The 25,031-nt window shown below is 34.1% G+C and overlaps 3 protein-coding genes across 3 annotated transcripts; 1 reads left to right on the plus strand and 2 right to left on the minus strand.

Annotated features, from left to right (window-relative positions):
* Window positions 1-1,113: 1,113 nt before the first annotated feature.
* On the plus strand, window positions 1,114-12,109 carry LOC145575331 (glycerol-3-phosphate dehydrogenase [NAD(+)] 1, chloroplastic-like). Its single transcript, XM_081633215.1, has 10 exons — window positions 1,114-1,126; window positions 8,495-8,557; window positions 9,824-10,041; window positions 10,162-10,269; window positions 10,394-10,457; window positions 10,559-10,596; window positions 10,822-10,942; window positions 11,039-11,093; window positions 11,201-11,249; window positions 11,475-12,109. The coding sequence occupies exons 1-10, from the start codon at window positions 1,114-1,116 to the stop codon at window positions 11,643-11,645; spliced, it is 900 nt and encodes a 299-aa protein (XP_081489341.1). The 3' UTR covers window positions 11,646-12,109.
* A 454-nt stretch (window positions 12,110-12,563) lies between these two features.
* On the minus strand, window positions 12,564-17,842 carry LOC145576454 (protein SIEVE ELEMENT OCCLUSION B-like). Its single transcript, XM_081634215.1, has 7 exons — window positions 17,494-17,842; window positions 17,300-17,392; window positions 16,354-16,802; window positions 16,171-16,280; window positions 15,914-16,059; window positions 15,320-15,793; window positions 12,564-13,571 (listed from the first exon to the last, which is right to left on the minus strand). Exons 1-7 carry the CDS (start codon window positions 17,794-17,796, stop codon window positions 12,879-12,881), a joined length of 2,268 nt encoding a protein of 755 aa, XP_081490341.1. The 5' UTR covers window positions 17,797-17,842; the 3' UTR covers window positions 12,564-12,878.
* A 1,650-nt stretch (window positions 17,843-19,492) lies between these two features.
* On the minus strand, window positions 19,493-22,987 carry LOC145576455 (protein SIEVE ELEMENT OCCLUSION B-like). The gene is made up of 7 exons (XM_081634216.1): window positions 22,651-22,987; window positions 22,447-22,545; window positions 21,771-22,201; window positions 21,583-21,680; window positions 21,337-21,482; window positions 20,718-21,191; window positions 19,493-20,372 (listed from the first exon to the last, which is right to left on the minus strand). The coding sequence occupies exons 1-7, from the start codon at window positions 22,891-22,893 to the stop codon at window positions 20,301-20,303; spliced, it is 1,563 nt and encodes a 520-aa protein (XP_081490342.1). The 5' UTR covers window positions 22,894-22,987; the 3' UTR covers window positions 19,493-20,300.
* Window positions 22,988-25,031: the final 2,044 nt, after the last annotated feature.

Consider the following 25,031-nt stretch of genomic DNA (forward strand, 5'->3'; position numbering starts at 1 on the left):
CTTTCATAAATTAATTATGATCTGAGTAGAGGGAGTTTATTAAAGTCTTATAAGACGAGGTTAAGGTTTTAGGGTGCCCTATACACTCAAGGTGTTTATACACCGTGGTAGTTAAAGGAATCAATAATAAATATTGCTTGTCACTTATAAATCAAGAATTGAATTGGAAACTTGGTTTACTTGATTGAATTGATATTGGATTGATTGTATTGTTTTGCATATGAGTCATCACCAAGTCTAAACTTGTAAATTACTTAAAGTGCAATATGGATGAGCAATAAAACTCTAGATTTGTGCACATCTGGAGTAATGACAATCAGGGGTTGGGGTACACGGGGTATTAGCCGTGAACTTTTCTAGAGGCTGTTTGATATACGAGTCTCTTGTTTCAAATACTTTTAAAAAACTAGGATTTAGATGAGATCTCATACTAGCTACGTTCACGGAGTCGCGCCCGTGGTCGTTGGATATTTTATTGATGTTTCCGAAAGGAGGCATGAGGTTTTTCTTTTATTGATGTTCCAAATGGAGCATGGGATGGACAACCATGTCTATTGCTTAATCCAATGATTAAAATGAAATGATTTAGCTACTATTAACTAGTGAAGTCTTAGTAAAGCTCACAGTTGAGTCGCGTGTTGAGTCTATAGTTTAATGATGTGTGATGATTGATTATTAGTAGCATGCTAGGGAATTCTTATTATATTTTGCAGCTTGTATGTACTCAGCTTTGATGATGGCGTGCTTTTGTGTGTCTTTCTTTGGTCATGGCCTTCGCCTTTCAATGACCCTGTGACGATCCAATTTTTACACTTGTAATATTGGGGAGCAGATTAACCACAGGTTCTTACACATGCAGCATTCACATCTAGGTGGTGGGATTTTGAGTGGAGTGTTGGTTGCTTTTCACAATTTATTTTGCTACTTACTTTTGAATTGGTTTTAACTCGGTTTCATTTTATACTATTTTCACTAGTTTGGGTTTTGAATAAGGGCCTTAATGGTTCGAAGTTGTAAGACTTAATTTGGTTTTTAATTATTGGTTTGAAACCTCAATTTAATTAAACTAGTTTTCCGCTGCGAAATTCTGAAATAGCCTTAAAGTTTGAACACATGGCGGTAGCACGTCAGTAATTCTCTTTAATTTCATTCAGGGTATTTACAGGTTTAAAGAGAGAATTATAGGGGTGTTGCAAAGTGGTATCAGAGCAAGTTTAAAACTTTGTAAGATTCTGAAAATTATTTAAAAACCCTTAATTAATCTCTCTTTTAATGGGTAATCAAACCCCTTTCATTAAAATCACAACACTACTTCTTTAAATAAAATTCCAGCAATATCCTTTAATCAAAAACCCCTAAAAACTTTATTAAAACATACTTTTATGCCCAGTTAATCAATAAAATCATTAGGTATACAAAAGCCCCAAATCAATTAGTATAAGAACCCTAAAAATCATGTTTTTAAATAACTTTAAACCCTAACTTTATAATTTATTAATTAAAACCAATCTAATAATCTTAAATTATACTTTTAAACCATTAAAACATGTTTTTTTTGATACTAATTAAACATCTTTCAAACAATTAAAACCAAAACCAATACTATATACATATAAAACAAAGAGGAAGAGAAAGGAGGAAGAATGGACCGTTGTGGAGGAGGTTGGGCGGCTGACTAGGTGGCCGCCGGTGACTGATGGCTGGCGACGGAAGGCGGCTCCGGTGAGGTGGCGCCATGGCAGCACAAGTGTGGGGGTGGTGGTTGCATTCTCACGTGAAGGAGAAGAAAAGTGTTATAAAAAAAAAAAGAAAAATAAAGGAAAAATAAATAAAAGAAAAATAAAGGAAAAATAAATAAAAGAAAATAAGACTAACCTTTTTGTGTGGGGTATTTATAGGAGAGAGAGTTGTAGGGTAAGTAAAAATTTTGGGCCTCATAAAAATAATGGGCCAATTAAGAAATAAAAATGGACTAGGCTTTGTTTGTTTGGACATATATTGTAGAATTGATAATTAAAAAAAAAAAATCCTTTTGTAACAAAATCGTTTATCAACCCAAAATAATTTCAAACCTATAGAATAAATTCTGGGAAAAATACGAATAAGTATTATAAATAAAATAAAATTTCTTTTATAAAATATTTAAAAATACGGGGAATTACATAAATTTTGTATATATGAAGTATTAATTTTGTATTGATAACAAAACTCTATACAACAATTTTATCTTAAAAAAAAATTATCCAAAAATCACTAAATTAGCATCCTATATGTGATCACAAAAATATCTATTTAATTCATCCAAATTATGTCAGTTAAAGCATAAACATTAGCCGTTCACCCCTTTGCATAAAATTAGTCAAAACACCCACTTATCACGACATATTGCATGATTATTTATCAATATTTAGGAAAAAGGTGCACAATTGTCACACTTTCACCCCTATTTCACACTTTTCAAATAATAAATAAATAAATAAATAATCATCCATACATATACACATGAGAAAAGAATCATAAAATAGTCCTTTAGTTTCCAGCAAGATTTGAAGCATAACGGATAAAAAAACAAATATGGTGAAAGGGTATTAAACACTATCATAGCTCAACATGTATTTAACTAGAAATAGAACATTAGATGCTCTTATTAACCCAAAAGAAAAATTCTGGTCGCAGTCACTTACTTCATAGCATCACTCAAAGCCTTAATTCGTTAGTTTGTCTGCAATAGCTAGAACACCTCATTTCTTGAAAGAAAAAAAAAAAATCCCCTTTTTTTTTTTTTTTTTTTTTTTTTTTTTTTTCTTATTTAAGAATTTAAATTAAGTTCAATTTGAGATGACATCAAATTATTATCAAACAGCTCCTTATAATTCCTTAAGATAGTTCTCATCTCAATCGTTTGCCTATTTGTATATACGAAACGCTCCTAGTTTAACTCACTCGCTCTTATTTTAATGATTATTAGCATGCCCAATAAGTTCTTTTTCCATTTCCCCAAAGAAACTTAATTCCTTCATACACATATTCTATGAAAATTCCCAAGTAAAACTTGTTCACTAAACATTATTTCACATACATAACCATTTGAAATACAAAATTAACATAAACAAGTGTTCAACCCAATATTTCATCAATTCAACAATTTCCCAAGTATATTCCACAATAAAATTATAAGGTTGCTTAAATAGATACTCATTAGAAACAAGGTTTGGAGGAAAAGTCAAATAAAAGAAAGATATATCCCACCAACAACCCCCCAAAAATAAATAGCATCATTAATAACTACAAATCAAGTCACATAATTACATGCTTCACATACCACATAATGATCACTCATACATATTACATTGCACAAATCATCCATATAACACATACATAATTTAAATACCTTGCATAAACAATTCATTCAAAAATAAACAACTCAAAAAGAATTAAATACAATGCACATAGAAAGAAATCATCTATCCTATATAGGGGTGTCAATTCGGGTAAACAGTTCGGGTTTGGGTAGGGTTTATCAGTTTCGGGTTATAACGGGTCGGTTTATAACGGGTTGAAATAATTAGCGGGTCAGTTTTGGGTCGGTTTTGAAAATTATCGGGTCAGTTTGGTTTGGTTTTTGTAATTGCAGTTTCTATTCGGATTGGGTCCTTATCGGGTCGGGTTCTAGTCGGTTCGGGTCATAATCAATTTGGGTTGAATCGGGTCGGTTTGAAAACGGGTTTAGCCCGTTTAATGTGGGTTTCGGTTAAAAACAGTTCGGGTCTTAATCAGGACGGGTCGTAATTGGTTCGGGTCATAATCAGTTTGGGTTAAACTGGGTCGGTTCGAAAATGGGTTTCGGTTCAAAACATATCGGGTAAAATCGGGTCCAATCATTATCGTTTCAGGTTATAATCGGTTTAGATTGAACTTGGTTGGTTTGAAAACGAGTTTAACCAATTTGAAGCGGGTTTCTAATCAAATCATATCGGGTTAAAATTGAGTCGGATGATTATCGAGTCGAATTAGTCAGATAACGGATAGGAACGGGTCATGTTATAATCAAGTCAAGTCATAAATAAGTTGGGTTTATCGAGTAGTGGGTTGAAACGGATTAGATCATAAACATATTGGGTAACAGATTGTAATAACGGGTCACGGGTTTTAAACGGTTTGGTCTCAACGGGTCACGGGTCGTAAACGGTTCGGTCACAACGGGTTACGGATTAAACCGGTTTGGTCACAACGGGTTACGGGTTGAAACGATTTAGGTTTATCGGATTTTTATCGGGTTTTAATGGTTTTCGGTTTAAAATGGGTCGGGTTACTATCGGGTTTAGGCGTAATCGATTTGGGTTGCTTTCAGTTTCGGGTTGTAACGGTTTGGCTTGATACCGGGTCGGGTTAGTAACGGTTCGCACAAATTCGATTCAGTTCAGTTTCGGGTAGGAAAAAATTGGGTCGGGTCAGTTTTCGGTTTCCAAAAAACGGGTTTTAAGCAGTTCAGTTCCTTTTCGGATCGGTTCGAAACAGTCGGGTTTAACGGTTCGGGTCAGAAACTGACAGCTCTAATCCTATATGCCCTTAATAAGACTACCCAAAACTCACACATAAAATAAAATAAATAATACTAAGGTCCAGAGAATTATGATTAATTTTATTTTAAAAATAATTAAATAACACAATAAATTTATGTATAAATACATACCTATTATTTCAAATAAAATTCCAAATTAATTTATTTTAAATAAAATACTTTTCAAAAATAAAAGTTGAACTTTAAATCAAGTAATTAAATCCAAAATCGGAAGATTTAAAAACATTAGGCGCCTAAAAATTTTAAATTGACTTTAGTGGTAATTAAATCGAACCTAACTAATACCCGAATATTTTATGATTTTATATAATATATATATTTTTTTAAAAAAAATAGTTATTATTTTTATTTATTAAATTACTTTCCCAATCTCATATTTTTATTTTAGAGTTCGAAAAGTTTTAAAACCCTATTTTAATTTTTTTTTTTGGGTGAAAAAAACCCTATTTTAATTTAAATAGGATTATATATTTGTAAGGGTATTTAAACTATTTAACCCAAGTTTGTGCAGCCGTTTTGTTTGTGGGTTTATGGCAGCTTGCATATTGTTTGCCATAATCTTTATGATAAGCATTTAATTATCTCCATGATAAAAGTTTTGCAAACCTATTACTTTTTCTAAAATTACAGGTTATGTGTCTCAGTTATAATCTAATGGTGGAGTATCTTGTGCGTTGTGCGTGAATTGTTGTTAATCATGAATCGGTGGAGTACCATAACTGCTCTAATATTTGCTTAATTATTCCCACGAGGTAATCACAGTATATCAATTCATGCATTGGAATCATATATTCATATATTTTTATATGTAATCACGTTCGACCCTTTGGAGTTGTCTGATCATATTAATTATTATATGTAATCACACTTTATCAATCTGGAGATGTTTGATTGTATTATTTATTATGTGTAATCACACGAATCTTAATCCTTGGAGTTGTTTATTTGATCATTAATTATTGTTTTTATTAATTATATTTGTATTATTATATGTAAATTTTATTATTTGTATGATCAAGATTTATATATATATGATTAGTTGTATATGTATTGTATTATATGATTTAATTATCGTATTAATTGTTTGTGTTATAAATTCTAGGGTTTTTAATGTTGTTTCTATAGGGAGTATCGTTTTATCGAGGTTTAGGGTTACTAATATAACTTCGGGTTGAGAATTTATTAATTTTTGGTGCTAGTATTATTACCCTAAGAGTTGAGATATTTATGAATTGAATTGTTATGTTAATTATTTGGGAACCTGTGCCATTATTGAGATATTATAAACTAGCTTGTGAATGATGATTATCTGATCGATGTATATATGAGATCAAAAGGTTGAGAATGATTATTTTGTTCTTGGTTTGAGGTTCGGCGTTATATACCTCAGTCTTTGGCATGTTGGTAAGAGGATGATAATGAGGTACAATCTTTATTATTTATTTTTCAGTGGGCCCCTCTAGTGGGAATTGGCCCGTATGTGGTCTGGTTTAAAGTGTTTTCTGGTTATTGAGAGTATTTAAGTTTTTATACTTGTTGGTTTGTTGTTTGAATTACTCATGTCCAAGGCTAGGTATAAAACAAAAAGCGTGACACACTTATTGGTTAGATGAGTTAATTGAGCAGAGTATCATATTATTATTTTTGAGGTGGGATTTTTATCAAGGTTAGTTATATAGAGTGTCTTATTTAGTTTGATATTTTGGTGAATGTAGTTTCGAACTACATAGTCAGTGAGCTAATTATATTATTAAATATAATATTACTTCATTGTATATTTGATAAGTGGTGATTACTCAGCTTTTTGCTGACATGTGTGTGTTGTTTGTTTGTTGTGCTACTTGTGTTTGCGACCATGTCTTTTTCTTATGGTGGCCCTATGACGATTTATTTTGGAATTTGTCCTTAATGGTGAGCAGTCAAGATTTTCTAAGCAGGTTTAACAAGTGATCGTATCTAAAGGAGCTCAAGTGTTTCGATTAGTATGCTATAACGAGTTTGTAAAATTGTATAAATAGCTCACTTAGATTATTGAGTTGTAATTATTGGGATTTTGTAAGCCTTAACACTTGACAGGTTGTCGAGTGTGGCGGTAATACCTCCGATTTAGGTGTATGCTTCCGCAATTTTATTTAAAGGTTGTTTATTTTTCCTTTATTTATTGTTTATTATTAGTTAGTAAATCGGGGGTGTTACAATTTATCATAGCATTTAATAAATATCATATAAATCGGTTCTAATTCCGTCATAAAATTCGTTTTAAAAAGTTCATTAAAATAAGATCCATTTATAATATATTTAATTTCTTTTAAAAAATAGATAATTAATAAAAAAAAAACAATTTAAGTTCAATAAAAATAATTTCAAGTCATATTCACAAACTAAACTACAAAAAGTACATTATTATTTAATTAAATAAGCAATATGACATCGTATGCCTAAATATCCTACATATCAAAAGGAATTGTAAGACCGTATTTAACATTCAAGTAAAAAGGTTTATGCTGAAATTTTATCAACGATCTGGGATCGTCCGGGTACAAAACTAATTAAAACACAATCTATCTAATATCATATCTTATCATATCATCATTATTAAATAAATCCGGTCTCGCAATCAGGCCACGAGACAGCGATACTTGACATTTCAGTTTTTTGCCAAGTGTCGTGGCACGAAGGTGACAAATAGGTATGATTGTGACATGTATATGATGCTAACTAAGCGAAGTTTGGATGATTTTTTCAAGATAAAAATGTTGTATAGAGTTTTTTTTTATTATCGGTATACTTCTAATATTTTATATATACAAAATTAATCATAACTTTTAATAAATATCTTATACGAAGTAACTTGGTACTATTTCTATCACAAAATTCGTTTTATAAAATTCTTTAAAGTAAGATCCATTTATAATATATTTAATTTATTTACAAAAATAATACAGAAATAGTGAAAATTAGTTTTAATCAAGGAAAATAATTTTAGTTTTGGTAAAAATATTATCAGTTCGGTAAAAATAATTCCAGAACAATAAAAAATAATTTCAATACAGTATGTCTAAATATCTCGCATTATTAAAAGGAATTATATGACTATATTTAACATTCAATCCAAAAGTTTATTCTAAACTTTTATCAACCATCTGGGTATCGCCCGGGCATAAAACTAGTATATATAAATAGTGAAATGAAAGAAATACTCCCTCCGTCCCCTTTTGTTTGTCACTTTTGCCATTTTGAGTACCCCTAAATGTTTGTCACATTTCATATTTTTATTATTATTAAGATATATAAAAAGATTTTAGTACCCTCATTCTTTTTGTTCTTATTAAGACCTCTTCCTATTTTACCCTAACATTAGCCATAAAAATTGTGACAATTTTTGACTAATTTAATGTTTTACACTTTTGAATCTTCCAATTTCTCTTTCTCATATACATCAATTAGTTTTTTAATTGGAAATATCTTTTTTCCATGCACTTTTATTACTTTATTGGTTGGGAATTTCACTTTCCCATATACTTTTAATACTTCACATTCTCAATCTTAATTCCCGTATTTTTTGTTTAAAGATACACAAAAGGGGACGGAGGAGTATAATTTTAAAAAACAAATTAGAATTTACAATCAAAAGACAGGAGGTTAAGAAAAAAAAATTTTTGTTGCGGAGTACCTAAAATTTAGGATAACTAGAGGGAGTAGTAGGGGTGAGCATAGCAAGGTACCCTGTAAAAATCTCATGACCCAAAACCGGAACCTATTGCAACAGGTTCCTAAAAATAGGAACCGAAACCGGAACCTGTTCAATAGGTTCCTAAAAATTGGGAACCGAAATCAGGACTCGGGAGGTTCCGGTTCCAGAACAAGGTCGATGTCTTTCAAAGTAAGCTTAATAGTTACTTGATTGTCTAGAATATTTAATACAAAGTAAGCTTAATAGTTACTTGATTGCTGACCCAGACCTCGATACCACAGGTATTATATATATTTTCTTTGCTTGAAATTATGGATCACATATACTTTTGTTTGCGAATATTGAGCAAGTTTTGTTTGTCGAGAGGTATGAGGTTGGAATTAGGAATGAAATCACACTGGAATTAGTTTAGAATTTGATAGTAATACCATGCATTTAATTTTGTTTTAAAATGATTTTTTTTTTTTCATTTTTTTTCTTCTGTTATTTGATATCTAAATTATTGGTTTGATGGAATTAAAATTCTTATTATTGTCTACAAAACACATGTGGAAACCCATACCTAATACCTAAAATTCGTGAACTAAACACCCCTTAAGGGTGTGGTAACTTTTTTGGTTGATAATGGGGGTAATAAAAATAACTGAAAACTAATTGATTAAAGATATTTAGTGGTGAGAGGACCCACATAACATGAAATATAAATGGAGAATATGAGAGAAAAAGAGTATGTGAGTGGGTCCACATGGATTGGGTGAGTTAAGTTTTTATTATAAGATAATTAGATTGTTTGTGGTCATCACAATAATAAATACATGATTGTTAATAATCAATAGAGGGAGTCCTATTTGAGGATAGCTCGAAAAGATTTGTCTTATTTCTTGAAGCTGTAGTGGTTTGTGATTGATTTTTCATATTTTTTAAAAAAATGTATCCTTTTCATAGTAAGTGATATGGGAGAGAGAATGGGGTTAAAACAACTATGAAAAGATATATATGTGAATCATGTCAAATTCTTTGATTCGAATGGTTGGGACTATGGAACAATTAATTTTAGGAGGGAAATTGGAAAAAGTTAGCTACCATGTTATTGAGGAATCAGAATAGTTGTGTCCAATTTCCTCTTCTACATATGGTTTAAATTTCCTTAAATATTCATACCGCCTCTTGGAAGTGATTACAATTTTACTATTTAGGTGTATTTTTGCACCAAGAGATTTGACTATAAAGGCTAATATGTTCATTAAGAAGCATCAAACTGTGTAGACATCTACAAATACAGAGTTTCAATTTACTGCTTCAGCCTTGATACATACAAATGAAATTATGGTAAATTAAGATGACATTTTTTTAGTACTCAATATCCAATTGTCACAATGTTAAAGATATATAAAATGAGAATTTTGGCTTGGTAGAGTGGGTTTGTATTATTCTCTTCAGAAGCTCTAGTCAAGATTAACTTGTATATTCTTTAATCATTATAGTTCAATGGTATTTTTTTTCTTTTTAATTCATTTTATTGTTTTGACTGGGTGAACTATGTGCAGTCAGAGATGCTAACATGCTGGTATTCGTGACACCACATCAGTTTGTTGATGGTGTTTGTAAGAGACTAGCTGGAAAACTAAGGGGTGATGTCGAGGCTATTTCATTGATCAAAGGCATGGAGGTCAAAGTTGATGGCCCATGCATGATATCCTCTGTAATCTCTAAGCAACTTGGAGTCAATTGTTGTGTTTTAATGGGGGCAAATATTGCTGATGAGGTACTTAAACAATTTTTTATTTATTTGTTTATTTTATTACTGACTTTATTGTATCTTTGAATGAGGTATGGCCTATAACTTTCCCTTGGGTAATCAGAATAACTGATTCTTCTTTTGTAGATAGCTGAGGAGAAGTTTAGTGAAGCAACATTAGGATATAGTGAAAATAAAGAGGTTGCAGATAGGTGGGCTCGACTATTTGCCACACCCTATTTTGCTGTCACAACTGTGAGTTTGTTCTTTATTCTTTTGGAATCTCTTCTGAAATTAGAACATTTCATGATTTATTCCTTCTACGCTATGTCTCCTCACAGTCTCACATACACCATTATAATTGTTTCATGAAAAACAGATTCAAGATGTGGAAGGAGTGGAATTATGTGGTACACTAAAAAATGTAGTGGCCATAGCTGCAGGTTTTTCTTTTTTTAGCACTTGCTCTTTTCATTCGATTGAAGATTATTGATAAGAGTTAATGCATTCAATGGATAATGACCATAATGTGCTCTACTTACAGGATTTGTTGATGGCTTGGATATGGGGAGTAATTCAAAAGTAAGCAAAGTTTTGTGAGTAAATATTCTATGGCTCAAATTGTCTTTCTAAAGTAAATAAATGTCCAAAATATATTCAAAATGCTGTGAAATTCTATTTAGCTGGATTTGTTGCTTGGTATAGGTCACATGTGGCTGCAAGAGTAATTAGAACGGTCTATTTAGCTAGATTTGTTGCTGGTAGGTCACATGTGGCTGCAAGAGTAATCAGAATGGTTTATTTCAGGCAGCAATCATGAGAATTGGCTTGAATGAAATGAGGGCATTCTCCAAGCGACTGTTTCCATCGGTTAGAGAGGACACTTTCTTTGAGAGTTGTGGAGTTGCTGATCTTATCGCTACTTGTTGTAAAATCTCAGTTCACGTTCTTGTTTGATTGATTGTTTTTTTTTTTTCAAAAACATTCTTTCAACTTAATATGCTCAATGGTTTTCCTTTGACAGTTGGAGGAAGGAACAGAAAAGTTGCAGAGGCTTTTGCAATTCATGGAGGAAAGAGGTATAGATTTTGTAAAACTTTTTTTATGTTTCCCTACAATGAATACTTTGTGGTGATTGATTGTTTCAGGCAAATGCTAATCTAATGTTATTTTTAAATCGTGCTAGACCCTTTAAGGAGCTGGAAGCTGAGATGTTGCAGGGGCAGAAATTACAGGTAGACTGTTAAAAATCATCGTATCCATTGGATGCATATGGAAAATGAAATATATACATTTTAACAGACAATGTTAGACTGCATGTTTCAAGCATCTGATTCTAGAGAGAAGTTAATCAATATCTCGGATGCTCTTTTTATTTATTTGACCAGCAATATAATTTTCTGATACAGTTAATGATGTTTATTCCACTTATAGCAGCCTCTGTCTTTATTTTCTTGAAGGGTGTCTCGACAGCTAAAGAGGTATACGAGGTCTTAGAAAGCAACAGATGGTTTGATTCATTTCCCCTTTTCAGAACAATACACGAGATTTGTATCGGATCTATACCACCGTCTGCCATTGTGCATTATAAAGCAGAAGTACATCCAAGCTCTCTCCAACAGAAACTGTGAGCTGATACAATACCCTAACCAATTTTTATCCTTGTTTTTTTTCTTCCCAACTTCCAAATCGATTTACATTGCAAGTTTAAAAAATTATTGACCTCTTTGGGGTTGAAACTAAACATTGGGTTCAGCTCTGCTATTTTGACTGAAACCAAGTTAAATTCTCTCTAATTGTTATAGTGAGAGTCAGCGGATGAAGTGTGTAGCGCAATCTGTAATCTGTATCTTCAACCTATCTGTGAACTTTATATACCTTGGAGCATATACCATGAAAAGATACATGATACACATCAAAATTCAATGGTTTTCTTATAGAAACTGTATTGAATTTGATGAAACAGTAAATTTCATCAAATGAATTATGCAGAAAAACTTTGAATGTATGAAGAGGAATTGAGAATTTTATTGATTTTAAGATAGTGAGAGAAACTCTTACAAACCCAAAATTTGGGGAAAATATAATGAATTCTCATTTCTTATAATTTACGTATATATATATATACAGAAGTTGAAAGGAGCTAAGCTTATTACATCCTAACAACTTTCTTACAGAATTGCATTATCATAACAAACTATCTACATACTTCTTGCTGAGGTGGACGAGGCCTAACAACCTCTTGCTGAGCTTAACTTGCTGTGATTAATTGCCCTGCATCTGCTGCTGCTAGATTAAGCTTGAACCAAATCACCTAACTGGTAATATAAACTAACAAACTGTGCTGATTTTTCTTCCAGCAACTGAGTCTGTAAGTTCAGAATCAGCAATCGTTGCATGTAAAGATGGGTATAACCTAAACCAGTTGGCAACTCTATTCATATGTTATCCTATCTTTGACGTTATATGTGAACTCCATCCATGGTTTTCATGGCATTCCTTGTGTTTCTCTACCTTTTAGAATGATTTAGGGTCATATATGTGTCAACCTTTTAGCAGGAACAAAAGGAAGCCCAAACTTGAGATCAATCAGTGGATACATTAAAGAGTTTTAGTCTCTCTAACTAATTTTGCATGAACATTAAATAATTACTTGATACTTTGTATATGGAGAGAGTACACTGTTAACATGAAAGCGAATTACAAGACTGAAGCCATTTGCAACGAGAATGGATCATAATATATGTAGCAAATGTATCACTTCACCTCTTTGGTCTTTATTCTAGTATAATGCTTTTATGAAAAAAGAAAAAGAAAAAAAAAAAAAAGGCAAGACAAAATGAAAATCACAGAAACATTGTGACTTAGCCCTCATATTGAGCAACAGTAGTTGCAGCAGCCGCTACTGCAGGTGGAATCTCAGCTTCAGGATCGTAATCTTCATGGCAGCAGATGAATGAATTGAACCTATGCATGTGGCGACGGCACTCAGGGCATAGCATACTTTTTGGAATTCTCACACTAGAGGGGAACTCAATCCTATGGCATGGGTATTCCTTCATATGAAGTTCTTTGTAATGACTTTCAAACCCCACTTCGAATCCCTCTCTTACAGCACGCTCCTTCCATATCTCCATTTCTTGAAGAGCAGTCAGAGCAAGCTTACCCTGACCATGGACCACTATTGTTGAGCCTTTGGCTAGGACTGCCCAGCCACCATGAGATTTGTCATGGCTGTGGAGCCTTTGTATCTCTTGCAGTATGATATCTGCATGGTCGTGGACTCTCCCTAATTGAATCTTCGAGAAGATCATGCTCTCAATTCTTGTCCAAAAATACCAAACAAAGGTCGGGTCTTGCCAGCAGTGGCTCAGTTGTTCCATTGTTATAGCTGCACAAACCTTACGCACAAGTTCCTTGTTATGGCTCCTGCCAACATAGACCATTTCAAGTGGAACTCGCAGAGCTCGCGATACAGTATGTGCCTCGTTTGTAAACTTTCTGATCCATTGTAGGTCATCTCCTCCATACAAGAAAATGTACTTCTCTTCTCTGATCTGTTTGTAGGAAAGTTAGAGGTTCCCTTGAAGTTAGTGTAGAAATAATTTACCAATAGTACTTTTGACAGGACTAAAGGTACTAAAATTAACATAGAATAGGTGAAGCCATGACAAGAAGAAGTAATGTGTGGTTGGTGCACCATGCGCATGGTGCACCTGGAAAGAATATTAGGTATATTTAAAAGAATATGGGCGAAAAAAAAGAACATTATAGATATTTATAAAGAATACGAGCATAATATGTCCTTTAAGTTTGATTATTATGTTTTTTACATTATAAAATATGTTCTTTAATGTAGGTACATAAAAAAAATTAAAAATAAATAAAAATAAATAAAAAATTCACCCGAGTAACTAGGAAAATGAACATGTTCTTTAATGTATTATCATGTTCTTTTTGTAAAGACTTTATGTTCTTTGGTTAGAGGTGATCAAAGTTAGACCGGCCTGGCCCGATTTTGGACGAGTTTTGGGAAGAATTTTTTCGCCCCCAAAATCGGGTCGGACCCGGCCCGTAAATTTAATTTTTTGGGCGGGTTTGGAAATGCGTTTTTATGCATTTTAGTTGATTTTTTTTACTCGACCCGAAAAGCCCGCACGGCCGGACCATTTTGGGAGGGTTTGGGCACAAAAATTTATGCCTAAAACTTGGCCCGACCCGATAAGTGAGTTGATTTTTTAACCTTGGCCTGTCCTGCCCAATGATCACCTCTATCTTTGTCAAACACAAACATGTTTTTTTTTTTGTCAAATATAATGTTCTTTTTCAAATACGTTTAACCACCCAAGTAACCATGAAAAATAACATGTTCTTTTTGTAACGACTATATGTTCTTTGTAATGTCATGTTCTTGTCAAACACAAACATGTTCTTTTGTCAAACACAGGTATATTCTTTTTCAAACACTAAAATGTTCTTTTTTTTGCCTATGTTCTTTAAAATATGTCTAATGTTCTTTTCGGGTGCAACATGCGCATGGTGCACCCATGTACTATTTTCAAGAAGAACAAGAACCTACTATGAATGTTGGGATAATTTGGTGAGTTTCAGTTATGCAATCTTACCCTAATTTTTAGGGTTTTTTCCCTTTATTTGGTCACTTTAGACTAGTTTTTATCTGATCTATTACTTTTTTAGCTTAAATGCTTTTGATTCTCTATTGCAGATGGTCTTGGATACTCAAGTTGCGAAAACACTTCTTTTAAGGTTTCCCTCTCCTGCTAAACAAGTAAGCTATTTACTGCACTAATGTCAGATTATAAGCTCCACTAGTTTTCTCTATGGTCTAATCGCCTTCAAATCATTGAGCTGTTTTGATTGAGAGTCTCGTGGTTGAGCTTCCTATTTTAAATTTTCTGCAACTAGTAATCTCGTCTAAAATTTTCATGGCTTTTGGAATTGTGGTAATGCAATACTATTTACAAACTACCAAGAAACTGCATGTATGGGCATATGAATATTTCAATAATTCACTTAAGGTGGGCAATTGGACTTTGTGGGGGCTTCTGTGCTCTTGATGTGTATATAGGATTAAAGGGTTGTAACCGTTCATATTAGAATGAATATTATGATTGTGTTTTTTTCTACTGGTTTATAACCAAATAGTAGTAAACTACTCAAAGTTTGCCTGTTTACATAAAAATTTTCTAAAAAGCAGAACCTGCATCTTTGCAAGTAGGTGAATCATACATAGTATATAAGCTGGGAACATGCTTAGATAGACAAAATAGCGAAGGCAACTTACCCAGTCTAGAATTTTTTGATCTATGCTGTCGACAAGCAGTTCAAGCCTCCATGATTCCTGTTCCCAAAGAGCCTCTTCCCTCATGCTTGTGAATGGGAAAGCTTGGCTTTGCCAGATCCACATCATGTGGATTGCGTTTGGGCTCAGAACTTTTCCCTGAGGATCCAGCACCACAAGCATAGGCTTACCATGATAGTGCCAATCATCTTTAAGGAACTTGATGACTGCATTTCCGATTATTGAAGGATGATGAACAGAATACCAGGGCATTGAGGCTTTTAGAGTCTCAAGCTTTACTTCCATGGCATCTGTCCATTGCAGAGAACGGTCAATGACTGGGATCCAGACAATCTCATATTCGTGGACCTTCGATTCATTGTAGCTTTGCTCAAGAATGAAGAGCTCTTCATGAGTGATATCGAGGCCTGATATGAGTAATAACACATTTTTCCTCCTCAACATCTCAAGGTGGACCTTCAAATTAGCCAAAATATAGGTACAGTTTCCTTGATTAGAAAGCTATGTTAAAAAAAACTATTGTTTGGAATGAATGATAGTTGATATATACTATGGACTGAAGTTTCGAGCACAAACCCTTCTCTTTGCAGGACCATCATAAAGTGGAGATATGTCATCATCAGCATAGATCAAGGTCTTCAGGACTTTCATGTTGTCAACATGAATTGTGTGGTAGATGATTTTCTTGATCACATTATAAGCGTCAATCTGTTTCTTCTCCTCTATATGAAAAACCAATGTCCATTAGAGCTAAATAATATTCTAGGCATTATTGTACAAATATAATGCAAGATTATAAGTAAGAAATTTGATGAATTGAGAAGCTATCTGACCTATAAGCATGTACAAGTTGTCTAAGGTGCTCCTGAGATGATCATTGATTGTTTTAAGTTTGTGAGCCCAGTTGGAGAGCTCCCATGATTCAGCTGTGGCTGACATATTTCTGTCAAAAAGAAAATCTATTAGAGAACCTTGCGTTGTATCAGGCATCGCATTATTGTATAGTCAAAGCTTACCCGACTCCCTTGCTAGACATGGTTGTAATCTGGGTCGCAGCAGCCACAGCACTTCTGATTATCCAATAAATAGCTATTGGGAAATGCCTCATTGCAGCCTTGACTTCAGGATCTTCATCTGTGATATACATAGTGGGTAACTCTCCGAACTCAACAATGCACCTAGTTGTATCAAGCATGGCCTTTATTAGACTATTAGTGGCTTCAAACTGGTTTCTGTAGGCGCCTGCATGCTCCACAACCATAGGCAATTGCTTCATAAGTGCCATTGATTTTGCCAGGGCATTTGTAGAATAAATTTGGGCAAGAAGCCAGAAGTCTCCAAAAGTCATAGCAAATGCTGCTAATGTGAGCACCACCTTGGCTTCCCAAGAAAAGTGTGGCAGCATATTCAACACCGAGAGGGTGGTATTGTGTGCATCGTATCCACTCAGTAACTTACATGTCATCTGCATCAGTTTTATAGGTATTACTAACAGTCAACTAAGACCAGTTTTAGCGAGTAATTTTCAGAAAACAGGACACATTACATGTCATCTGCATCAGTTTTATAGGTATTACTAACAGTCAACTAAAACCAGTTTTAGCGAGTAATTTTCAGAAAACAGGACACATTACATGTCATCTGCATCAGTTTTATAGGTATTACTAACAGTCAACTAAAACCAGTTTTAGCGAGTAATTTTCAGAAAACAGGACACATTACATGTCATCTGCATCAGTTTTATAGGTATTACTAACAGTCAACTAAAACCAGTTTTAGCGAGTAATTTTCAGAAAACAGGACACATTCTTGTGCATGTAATTAACTATAAAATGCATTTGAACTATAAGCTAACAAAGGTGAAAACAGGAAACCTGTTTTATGTTTAGATTAAGCTGCAACCACTGAATACTGGGACCTTATATTATGCGGTTTATAGAGATGTAACAGTTCAGGAAATACCTCAGAGGATATCCTTTCAACAATGAGTGGCAAATCAGGAACTTCTTGAAGACCGTCAAGGGTAAGTCTGCTTCCTTGGGCATCCCTCTGACCCTGTAAACAGGTCAGAAAACAGATATGAGTAAACATGCAAGGTCGGGTATGAAGAAAATACTAATACAAATATTTTGAAATAAGTTATTTATTCGCTATACCATTGAAGACCTTTCAGTATTTTGAGTAGCATGGCGGATGATTTCCTCAACTAGATGGAAAAGAGGTCTGACATTAACATTTCGAGCATCAGGTTGGTGCAGCTGCTCAATCTGTTTGGAGAGGGCATTATCATCAGAGGTCAAGAAGATGCCTCCTCGTTCGTTACCCCTCGACAGCAGGGACGTGCCTATATAAGAAGGCAACAACACGTTGCTTTTTTCAGCATCCCATGATTGTTTTTGCAGCTGAGATTGTAACTGAGCTGATACTTTGGGGTTCATCGGATTCTGGGTGTTAGCCATGGTGGCTATAAAAGTTGTTATACAGTTTTGGTTGGTCAAGAAATGTCAAAACTGAGAATGGCTTGTGTGTTGCGTTTGTTGTTTACTGCTCTTTTATAGCATTGCAGGAATAAAGCAAAGTGAATCAACTTCAATTCCTTGCTTCCATTGAAGTTTAGCTTGTAAGAATATTCTTCGTTTGTTTAATGAAATACTTAGATTTTGTCTCTCAATCACCTTTTACTTTTTCACTGTGGGATTCTGGACTTGCAGTTGCTAATCAACACAAGTAATTTCCCTTAATTGAAGCCTCCCCAACTTCCTACACGCACAAAAAACAGAAGGAACTTTGTATTGGATTTTTTTTTGTTTTTTTAAAGGTAAGGAGGAGGACCCTGACCATACCTCAACCCTCGCGGTTATGTTGTCAGGTATTTGCGGGTCAGACGCTTTAAGGGAGAGGGGGGAAGGGTAAGGGATCTCACTCTCAAAATATCTCTAGTGGGAATTGAACCCCCAATCTCATAGCCAATGGTATTTGAGTAACCGAACGTTGACTACATAGTGCAGTAGTGCCTCGTTAACTATGCTAGTTAAAGTGTTGCAATTTATGGTCAAAAGAGTACGTGTTTGCCTTCAGAATAATGGATACTACGACTACAGCTTCACCTTCACATAGGACATTACAAGACGTACAACGACTTAGCTCACTTCTACAAAGACGCAACATTTTGAAGGTAGACACTATTGTGAACAATTGTTGGACTAGTTTAGTTTCCTTTTCTGTAATTGTTTACTTTATTTGTGTTTTACTGTTGTCATACCAAAAAAAAAAAAAAAGGGATCAGTTCAAGGACAATTAGTTAAATGCAAACAGTGTTGTGAAAGGTAGAGTGTCAGAGCAATTGCTTAGTTGATTTGGTTTGCTCGATTCTCTAATTAACTTCAATTTCAATATTCTCTAGTTTGTTTTTCACCAAGAGGCAAAACCACAGTAGAAGAACAGAAGATTCTGTACCCTTGCTTTTTCCCCTGTTTGGAAAAAGGAAACGAATTCTTGCTTTTATAAGAATTGTAACAATGTCAAATGACTTAATTAGATTGATGTAACAAGCATGAGTAACGTTAACATAAGTGAATATAGTTTTATTTATTTATTTATTGATTTATTTATTTTATTTTTTGTTGTAAAATTCTGTTTATTAACAGGAAAAGTGACTATAAACTATATAGAGAGTATTAAGTAATTGTCAATCAATGTTGTCATCTTAAATATTTTGGAGACTATGTTCTTACTAAAAAAATGGGACCCGACTAATAAAAGTTGATTTTAATGAATATAAATTTTTGTAAAAATATTGTCATATTAGAAATTTAGAATTATAGTCTTTTAACTTTCTGCATGAAGTTACATATAGGCGCTATGCGTCAGTAATTTTCCGCACATTAGCACGTTAGTGAAAGTGAAGAAAGGACCTAAAGCATCTAATAATCTGATATGCCTCAGAATCAATCTTCTATGCTCCAATTTTCCAATTAGCTTTTGCCCATTGTTCTAACTTTAAAATTGAATTACAATTAGATTATAGGCCATTTATATTAAATAAATTGAAGAAAAAAAAAAAAATTAAGGTAATGTCAGCTCCTTGGTTGAACAATTTTCAGCAACATTAGTCCCAAAGAAAAATAAATTAAATGTGTAACAACTTATTATGGACACAAAGAGTATTACTAAAATGGAGAGTACATTAACACATGATATTAAACTACAAGCTTGAACTGACCCATTTGCTATAACATGATACCAATGCAAACGTATCACCTCATATCAGCTCTTTGGGATTTATTCTAGTAATGCTCATACTAAAATACAAGACAAATTAAAAATCACATAAACATAGTAAATTTGTAACTTAGGCCTCATACTGATCAACATCAGTTAAAGCAGCCAGAACTTCAGCAGCTTCAGCATTGTGATCTTCATGGCAGCAGATGAAAGATTCATTCTTATGCATAGGACGACGACAGTCAGGGCAAGGCATACTTCTTGGAATTCTCATACCAGAGGGGAACAGAATCCTATGACATGGATATTCCTCCATATGAAGCTTTGTGTAATGGTTTCCGAACCCCACATCGAATCCATCTCTTATAGCTGGTTCCTTCCACTTCTCGAGTTCTTCAAGAGTTACCATGGCCACCTTACCCTGACCATGGACAATGATCCTCGAGCCTTTGGCTAGCACTACCCATCCGCTGTGTGATTTGTCATGACTATGGAGCTTTTGTATCTCTTGCCATATGGTATCTTCGTGGTCATGGACATTACCTAGTTGAATCTTCGAGTAGATCATGCTCTCGATTCTTGTCCAGAAGTACCAAACAGAGGTCGGGTCTTGCCAGCAATGGCTCAGCTGTTCCATTATTATAGATGCACAAATTTTGTGCACCTCCTCCTTGGTATGGCTCCTGCCAACATAGACCATTTCAAGAGGAATTTGCAGAGTTCGTGCTACAGCTCGTGCCTAATTAGTGAATTGTCTGATCCATTTTAGGTCGTCAGCTCCATACAAGAGAATGTACTTTTCTTCTCTGATCTGATGTTAGCATAATTATATGAGGTTAGATTATGTAATATTACATAGGAGATTCTAAAATTTATATAATTGACACAGTCAAACATGACACATACTAATGCACTAATTTAACATTTGATATATATGATTAAATTTAAGTAAAAATATAAATGAAATGATTTTATGAAACATTATATTAATACCTATTCAACCGTATATCCATGACAATTTTTTTTTATATGATACTTAAAACAAAGATCAAAGTTAGTGTATGAATACTAAAAAAAAAAAAAAAAAAAGGTAAAACATGTCAATTATTTAGGAACAAAGGGAGTATAAATTTGTAAAATAGTGAAGGAAAATTACCCAGTCTAGAATTGTCTGATCAATACCATCAACAAGCAGTTCAAGCTTCCATGTTTCCTGCTCCCAAAGCGCCTCCTCCCTTACGTGTGTGAACGGGAAAGCTTGATTTTTCCAGATCCACATCATGTGGATTGCATTCGGGCTCAGAACTTTTCCCTGAGGATCGAGCACCACAAGCATAGGCTTACCGTGAAAGTTCCAATCATCTGTCAGAAACCTGATGACAGCATTTCTGATTAATGAAGGATTATGAACAGAGTACCAGGGCATTGAGTCTTTTAAGTTCTCAAGCTTAACTTTCATGGGATCAGTCCATTGCAGAGAACTGTCAATGATTGGGATCCAGACAACCTCATATTCATGGACCTTTGATTCAATGTAACTTTGCTCGAGAATGGATAGCTCTTCATGAGTGATATCGAGGCCTGATATGAGTAACAACACATTCTTCCTCCTCAAAATCTCAAGGGGGACCTGAAAAATAGTAAAATTATGAGTATAACTTACATGAGTTGATAGCCATGTGCCCATGTCATTATGTCAAGGCCGAGATTTATAGAAGATGTTGTGTGGAACGAATATTAATTGATATACAGTGACAAAAGTTTCGAGCACAAACCCTTTTCTTTGCAGGACCGTCATACAGTGGTGGCATATCATCATCAGCATAGATCAAGGTCCTTAGGATTTTCATGTTGTCAATATGCATTTTATCATTCATGATTTCCTTGGTCATATTATAAGAATTAATATGCTTCTTCTCATCTGTACAACAAAACAGTGTCTTTCATTAGCACCCAATTTTTAGACATTATTGTATGGACAACATGCTAGATTAGAAGTAAGAAATTTGATTAAATCTGACCTATTAATCTATACAAGTTAGTTAAGGTTTTCCTGAAATGATCGCTGATAGTTTTGAGCTTGTAGAGCTCAGATGAATTAGCCTTGGCTGTCATAATTCTGTCAAGAAAAGAAAATGAATGAGGAAACCTTCTGTTATTTATTCTTGCATTAGGCGACGTATTATTGTATACTCATCATTTAACTTACCCAACTCCCTCGTTGGTCATGGTAGAAAATCGAGTAATTTGTCTTGCAACAGCCACAGCACTTCTGATTATCCAATAAACAGCTATCGGAATTTGACTCATTGCAGCCTTGACTTCAGGATCTTCATCTGTGATATACATAGCGGGAATTTCTCCAAACTCAATTATGCACCTGGTTGTATCTTGTATGGCCCTTATTAAATGATTAGTGGCTTCGAACTGGTTTCTGGCAACCACATCATTTGTGCGCAGTTTTGAAATCGAATATGCAAGGTCATTTGTTAATGTATTTTTGATAACAAGCCAGATCCTTCCTACAGTTACAGCAACAGCTGCTAATGTAATAACCACCTTGGCTTCCCAAGACAAGTGTTGCAAAATATGTAACACTGAGAGGGTGGTTTCGTGTTGATCAGGGTGATTTCGTTTCATCTGCATCAGTTTTATTGGTATAATTACTAACAGTAAAGCAATTTTAGCAACTAATTGTAACTTGTAAGGAAACTGCAAACATACTAATGACTAGTGTAAAAATTAATCTAGGACAAGTAATGTGTTTCGATTATAACATTAAGGTCACTGTAAGAGAATTTTTAAATTTAGGAAGTGTCACTTAAAAAACACGGCTAATTTAGAAAAGTGTACATGTTACTTAAACAAAAACGCAACTATAGTACCTCAGAAGATATCCAATCAACAAGGAGTGGCGAATCCGGAATTTCTGAATGAACATCATCATGGGATTCATAGGTAACTCTGCTTCCTTTGGCCTCAGTCTGACCGTATACGAAGATCAGAACAAATTTATCAGTAAACATGAACGCTAAATTGAGCGTGAATAAATAAGAAACATAAACAAGTAAAAGAAAAAACATTGATACCAATGAAGGACGACTTCCAGTAACTTGAGTATCATCAACACGGCTGATGATTTCCTCAACAAGATGGAAAAGGGGTCTAACATCAAAATTACGAGTATCGGGGTTGTGCAGCTGCTCAATCTGTTTTGAGAGGGCATAATCATCAGATGTCAAGAAGATGCCTCCTCGTTCGGAACCCTGTGACAGCAGTGTCTTGCTACTATCAAATGGTACAGGGGTCATTTGAACTGGGGCGTATGCCATGGTAACTATTAACCCAATTATACACCCCTGTGGTTCAGAATTGAGAAATCTGAGAATGTGCAGTGTTTGTGTATTTAGTTTTGCAATTTACTGATGTTTCTTATTGAAGCATTGTTTCAGGAATAAAGCATTGTGTATCAATTTTACTATCTTTTATTAAAGTTTAGTTTGTACAAATATTCTTTAATTGTTTAATGGAAAACTTAGATTCTGTCTCTGAATCACGTTTAACCTTTACACTACTGTGGGAATCTGGATACAAAGATCAGATGTTAATTTACACAAAGAATTTCAGTTAGGAAAAATGGAGTAATGTATTTTGCTCATTTGTTTAATGAACAATGTGTTTTTTTTGGTTAGAAAAAAAATTTTAGCTAATGCATGTTATTAAATTAGTAACCCATATGAGATTTGAACTCAATTTATTTGTGCATTTGCACAATGTTCTAACCAACTAAGCTAGTAGGATAGTGTTATGAAAAAAAATTGTCGATAGAATCATCTTAAATGAAGCATTGTTTACCACACAAAAGTGATATTTCTTTATATACATTTGCTCAATTGTATCAACTTGTCAAAATGAGCCATTGCATACTTGTAAACTTCTAAGGCTAAGACATATGAACCAACATTCCTCGGAACATAAATATAACATAAATAAGCCATTGCATACTTGTGAAGCGTAATAAAGGCCAACTTTTCAATCCTGCTATGGGGCTCTAGTGTTGCTATGTTTGTCTTGGTCCTAACACTCTTTCTAATAGTAATTGCATGCTTGAACAAAACAATGGATGTCTGTTGTTTTAATGAATACTACAAGAAGGGGGTTTGAATTGTAGTATGACACATTTGTCAAACTTTTTGCGGAAATAAAAACAAGTAAGCTAAAGGAACTGAAGGTGCAAGAGAGATTTTACGTGGAAAACTCCTTGGCCCTAAACAAGGAGAAAAACCACGACCACTTGGAATTTTAGGAAAAAAATAGGGCGAAAAGACCTATTACAAACTAAAGACTCTAACTTTGAGTTCCTCAACGAACCCAAAGCCCCGAGAAACAAGTCACCCAACTTGTTACTCTTCTCTTCTCTTTCTCTCTTCTCACTTCTCTTTCTCTTTCTCACTTCTCTCTCTCACAAGCAGAAGTTCACATAAACTTCCCAATTCCCCAAAATACAACTCGAAAAGATTAACTGTAGTATAAGGACATTAGAACACTCTATTTCACTAGTGTGGAATTGAACTCTTGACTCGATTAAAGAAAACAAAGATTGAAATCTATTTGAGCAAGGGTGAGTTTTTCCAATTGAAATCAATTACCTATTTATAGACCAAAGTTTGTCTTGGAACACTCATTTTGTGTAGCAAAACCCTAACGCCACTACTCCAACCCACTAACAAGAACATGTCCTAAAATTAAGGACATGAACTCCTTAATGTGTAAGACCATGATATGGGAAAGATCACGGGGAGTAGGCCGTAAGTTTTGGGAAAACTAAAATCAGATTTTATTTGTAAAAAGATACTTCGAAAATAGAACAAAATAAAATCCTTTTTGTTAGAAAGATAAATGTTCAAAAACAACTGTTTTCCTAAAAACAAGCTTACACAATATTATCTTCTTAGACCAATTCCACACAAATATTTCGAGTGTAATATTATCCTTATACTTACATAAATCTTAAGATATATAAAATATATTAGCCTTCATGTTTCTCTGATTAAGCTTCTACTCCGAGGCTAGACCTGGCAAATGGGTCATTCGGGTCGGGTCTGGGTCGGGTCACTTTCGGGTCGGATCATTTCGGGTCAGCTAACATTCGGGTCGGGTATGGGTCGGTCGGGTCTGGTCAGGTTTTGGGTCAACTCCGGGTCAGGAATCGGGTCCAGTTCGGTCGGGTATGTTCGGGTCGGGTCAATTTTGAATCAATTATGTTCGGGTCATTCGGATCAGGTCAAAATCTGGTCGGGTCATGTTCGGGTTGTTTTATATTTTGTTATTGTTATAACAAACACTACCAATTCAGTTTATGAGCTTATCTACGATTAAAGATGAACAATTTGAGTTATTTTTGGTACAAGACATTTTAAGTTCAATTATAAGGTAACTTTAGTTTAGGACATTTTGGATATCGGGTTTG

Source organism: Chenopodium album, chromosome 13 (genome assembly GCF_948465745.1).
Source record: "Chenopodium album chromosome 13, dcCheAlbu1.1, whole genome shotgun sequence".
NCBI classification, from domain to species: Eukaryota; Viridiplantae; Streptophyta; class Magnoliopsida; order Caryophyllales; family Amaranthaceae; genus Chenopodium; species Chenopodium album.

What these genes read in the sequence shown, in the direction of transcription:
- LOC145576455 (XM_081634216.1), bottom strand. Translation starts at nt 22,893, where the DNA reads ATGGCATACGCCCCAGTTCAAATGACCCCTGTACCATTTGATAGTAGC. An exon ending in CTGGAAGTCGTCCTTCATTG is followed by an intron (nt 22,546 to 22,650) that starts GTATCAATGTTT and finishes GTATACGGTCAG; the next exon opens with ACTGAGGCCAAAGGAAGCAG. An exon ending in TTGATTGGATATCTTCTGAG is followed by an intron (nt 22,202 to 22,446) that starts GTACTATAGTTG and finishes AAACTGATGCAG; the next exon opens with ATGAAACGAAATCACCCTGA.
- LOC145576454 (XM_081634215.1), bottom strand. Translation starts at nt 17,796, where the DNA reads ATGGCTAACACCCAGAATCCGATGAACCCCAAAGTATCAGCTCAGTTA. An exon ending in CAACTTGTACATGCTTATAG is followed by an intron (nt 16,060 to 16,170) that starts GTCAGATAGCTT and finishes TTTTTCATATAG; the next exon opens with AGGAGAAGAAACAGATTGAC. An exon ending in ATCAAAAAATTCTAGACTGG is followed by an intron (nt 13,572 to 15,319) that starts GTAAGTTGCCTT and finishes TCCTACAAACAG; the next exon opens with ATCAGAGAAGAGAAGTACAT.
- LOC145575331 (XM_081633215.1), top strand. An exon ending in CCCAGACCTCGATACCACAG is followed by an intron (nt 8,558 to 9,823) that starts GTATTATATATA and finishes AACTATGTGCAG; the next exon opens with TCAGAGATGCTAACATGCTG. An exon ending in ATATGGGGAGTAATTCAAAA is followed by an intron (nt 10,597 to 10,821) that starts GTAAGCAAAGTT and finishes GGTTTATTTCAG; the next exon opens with GCAGCAATCATGAGAATTGG.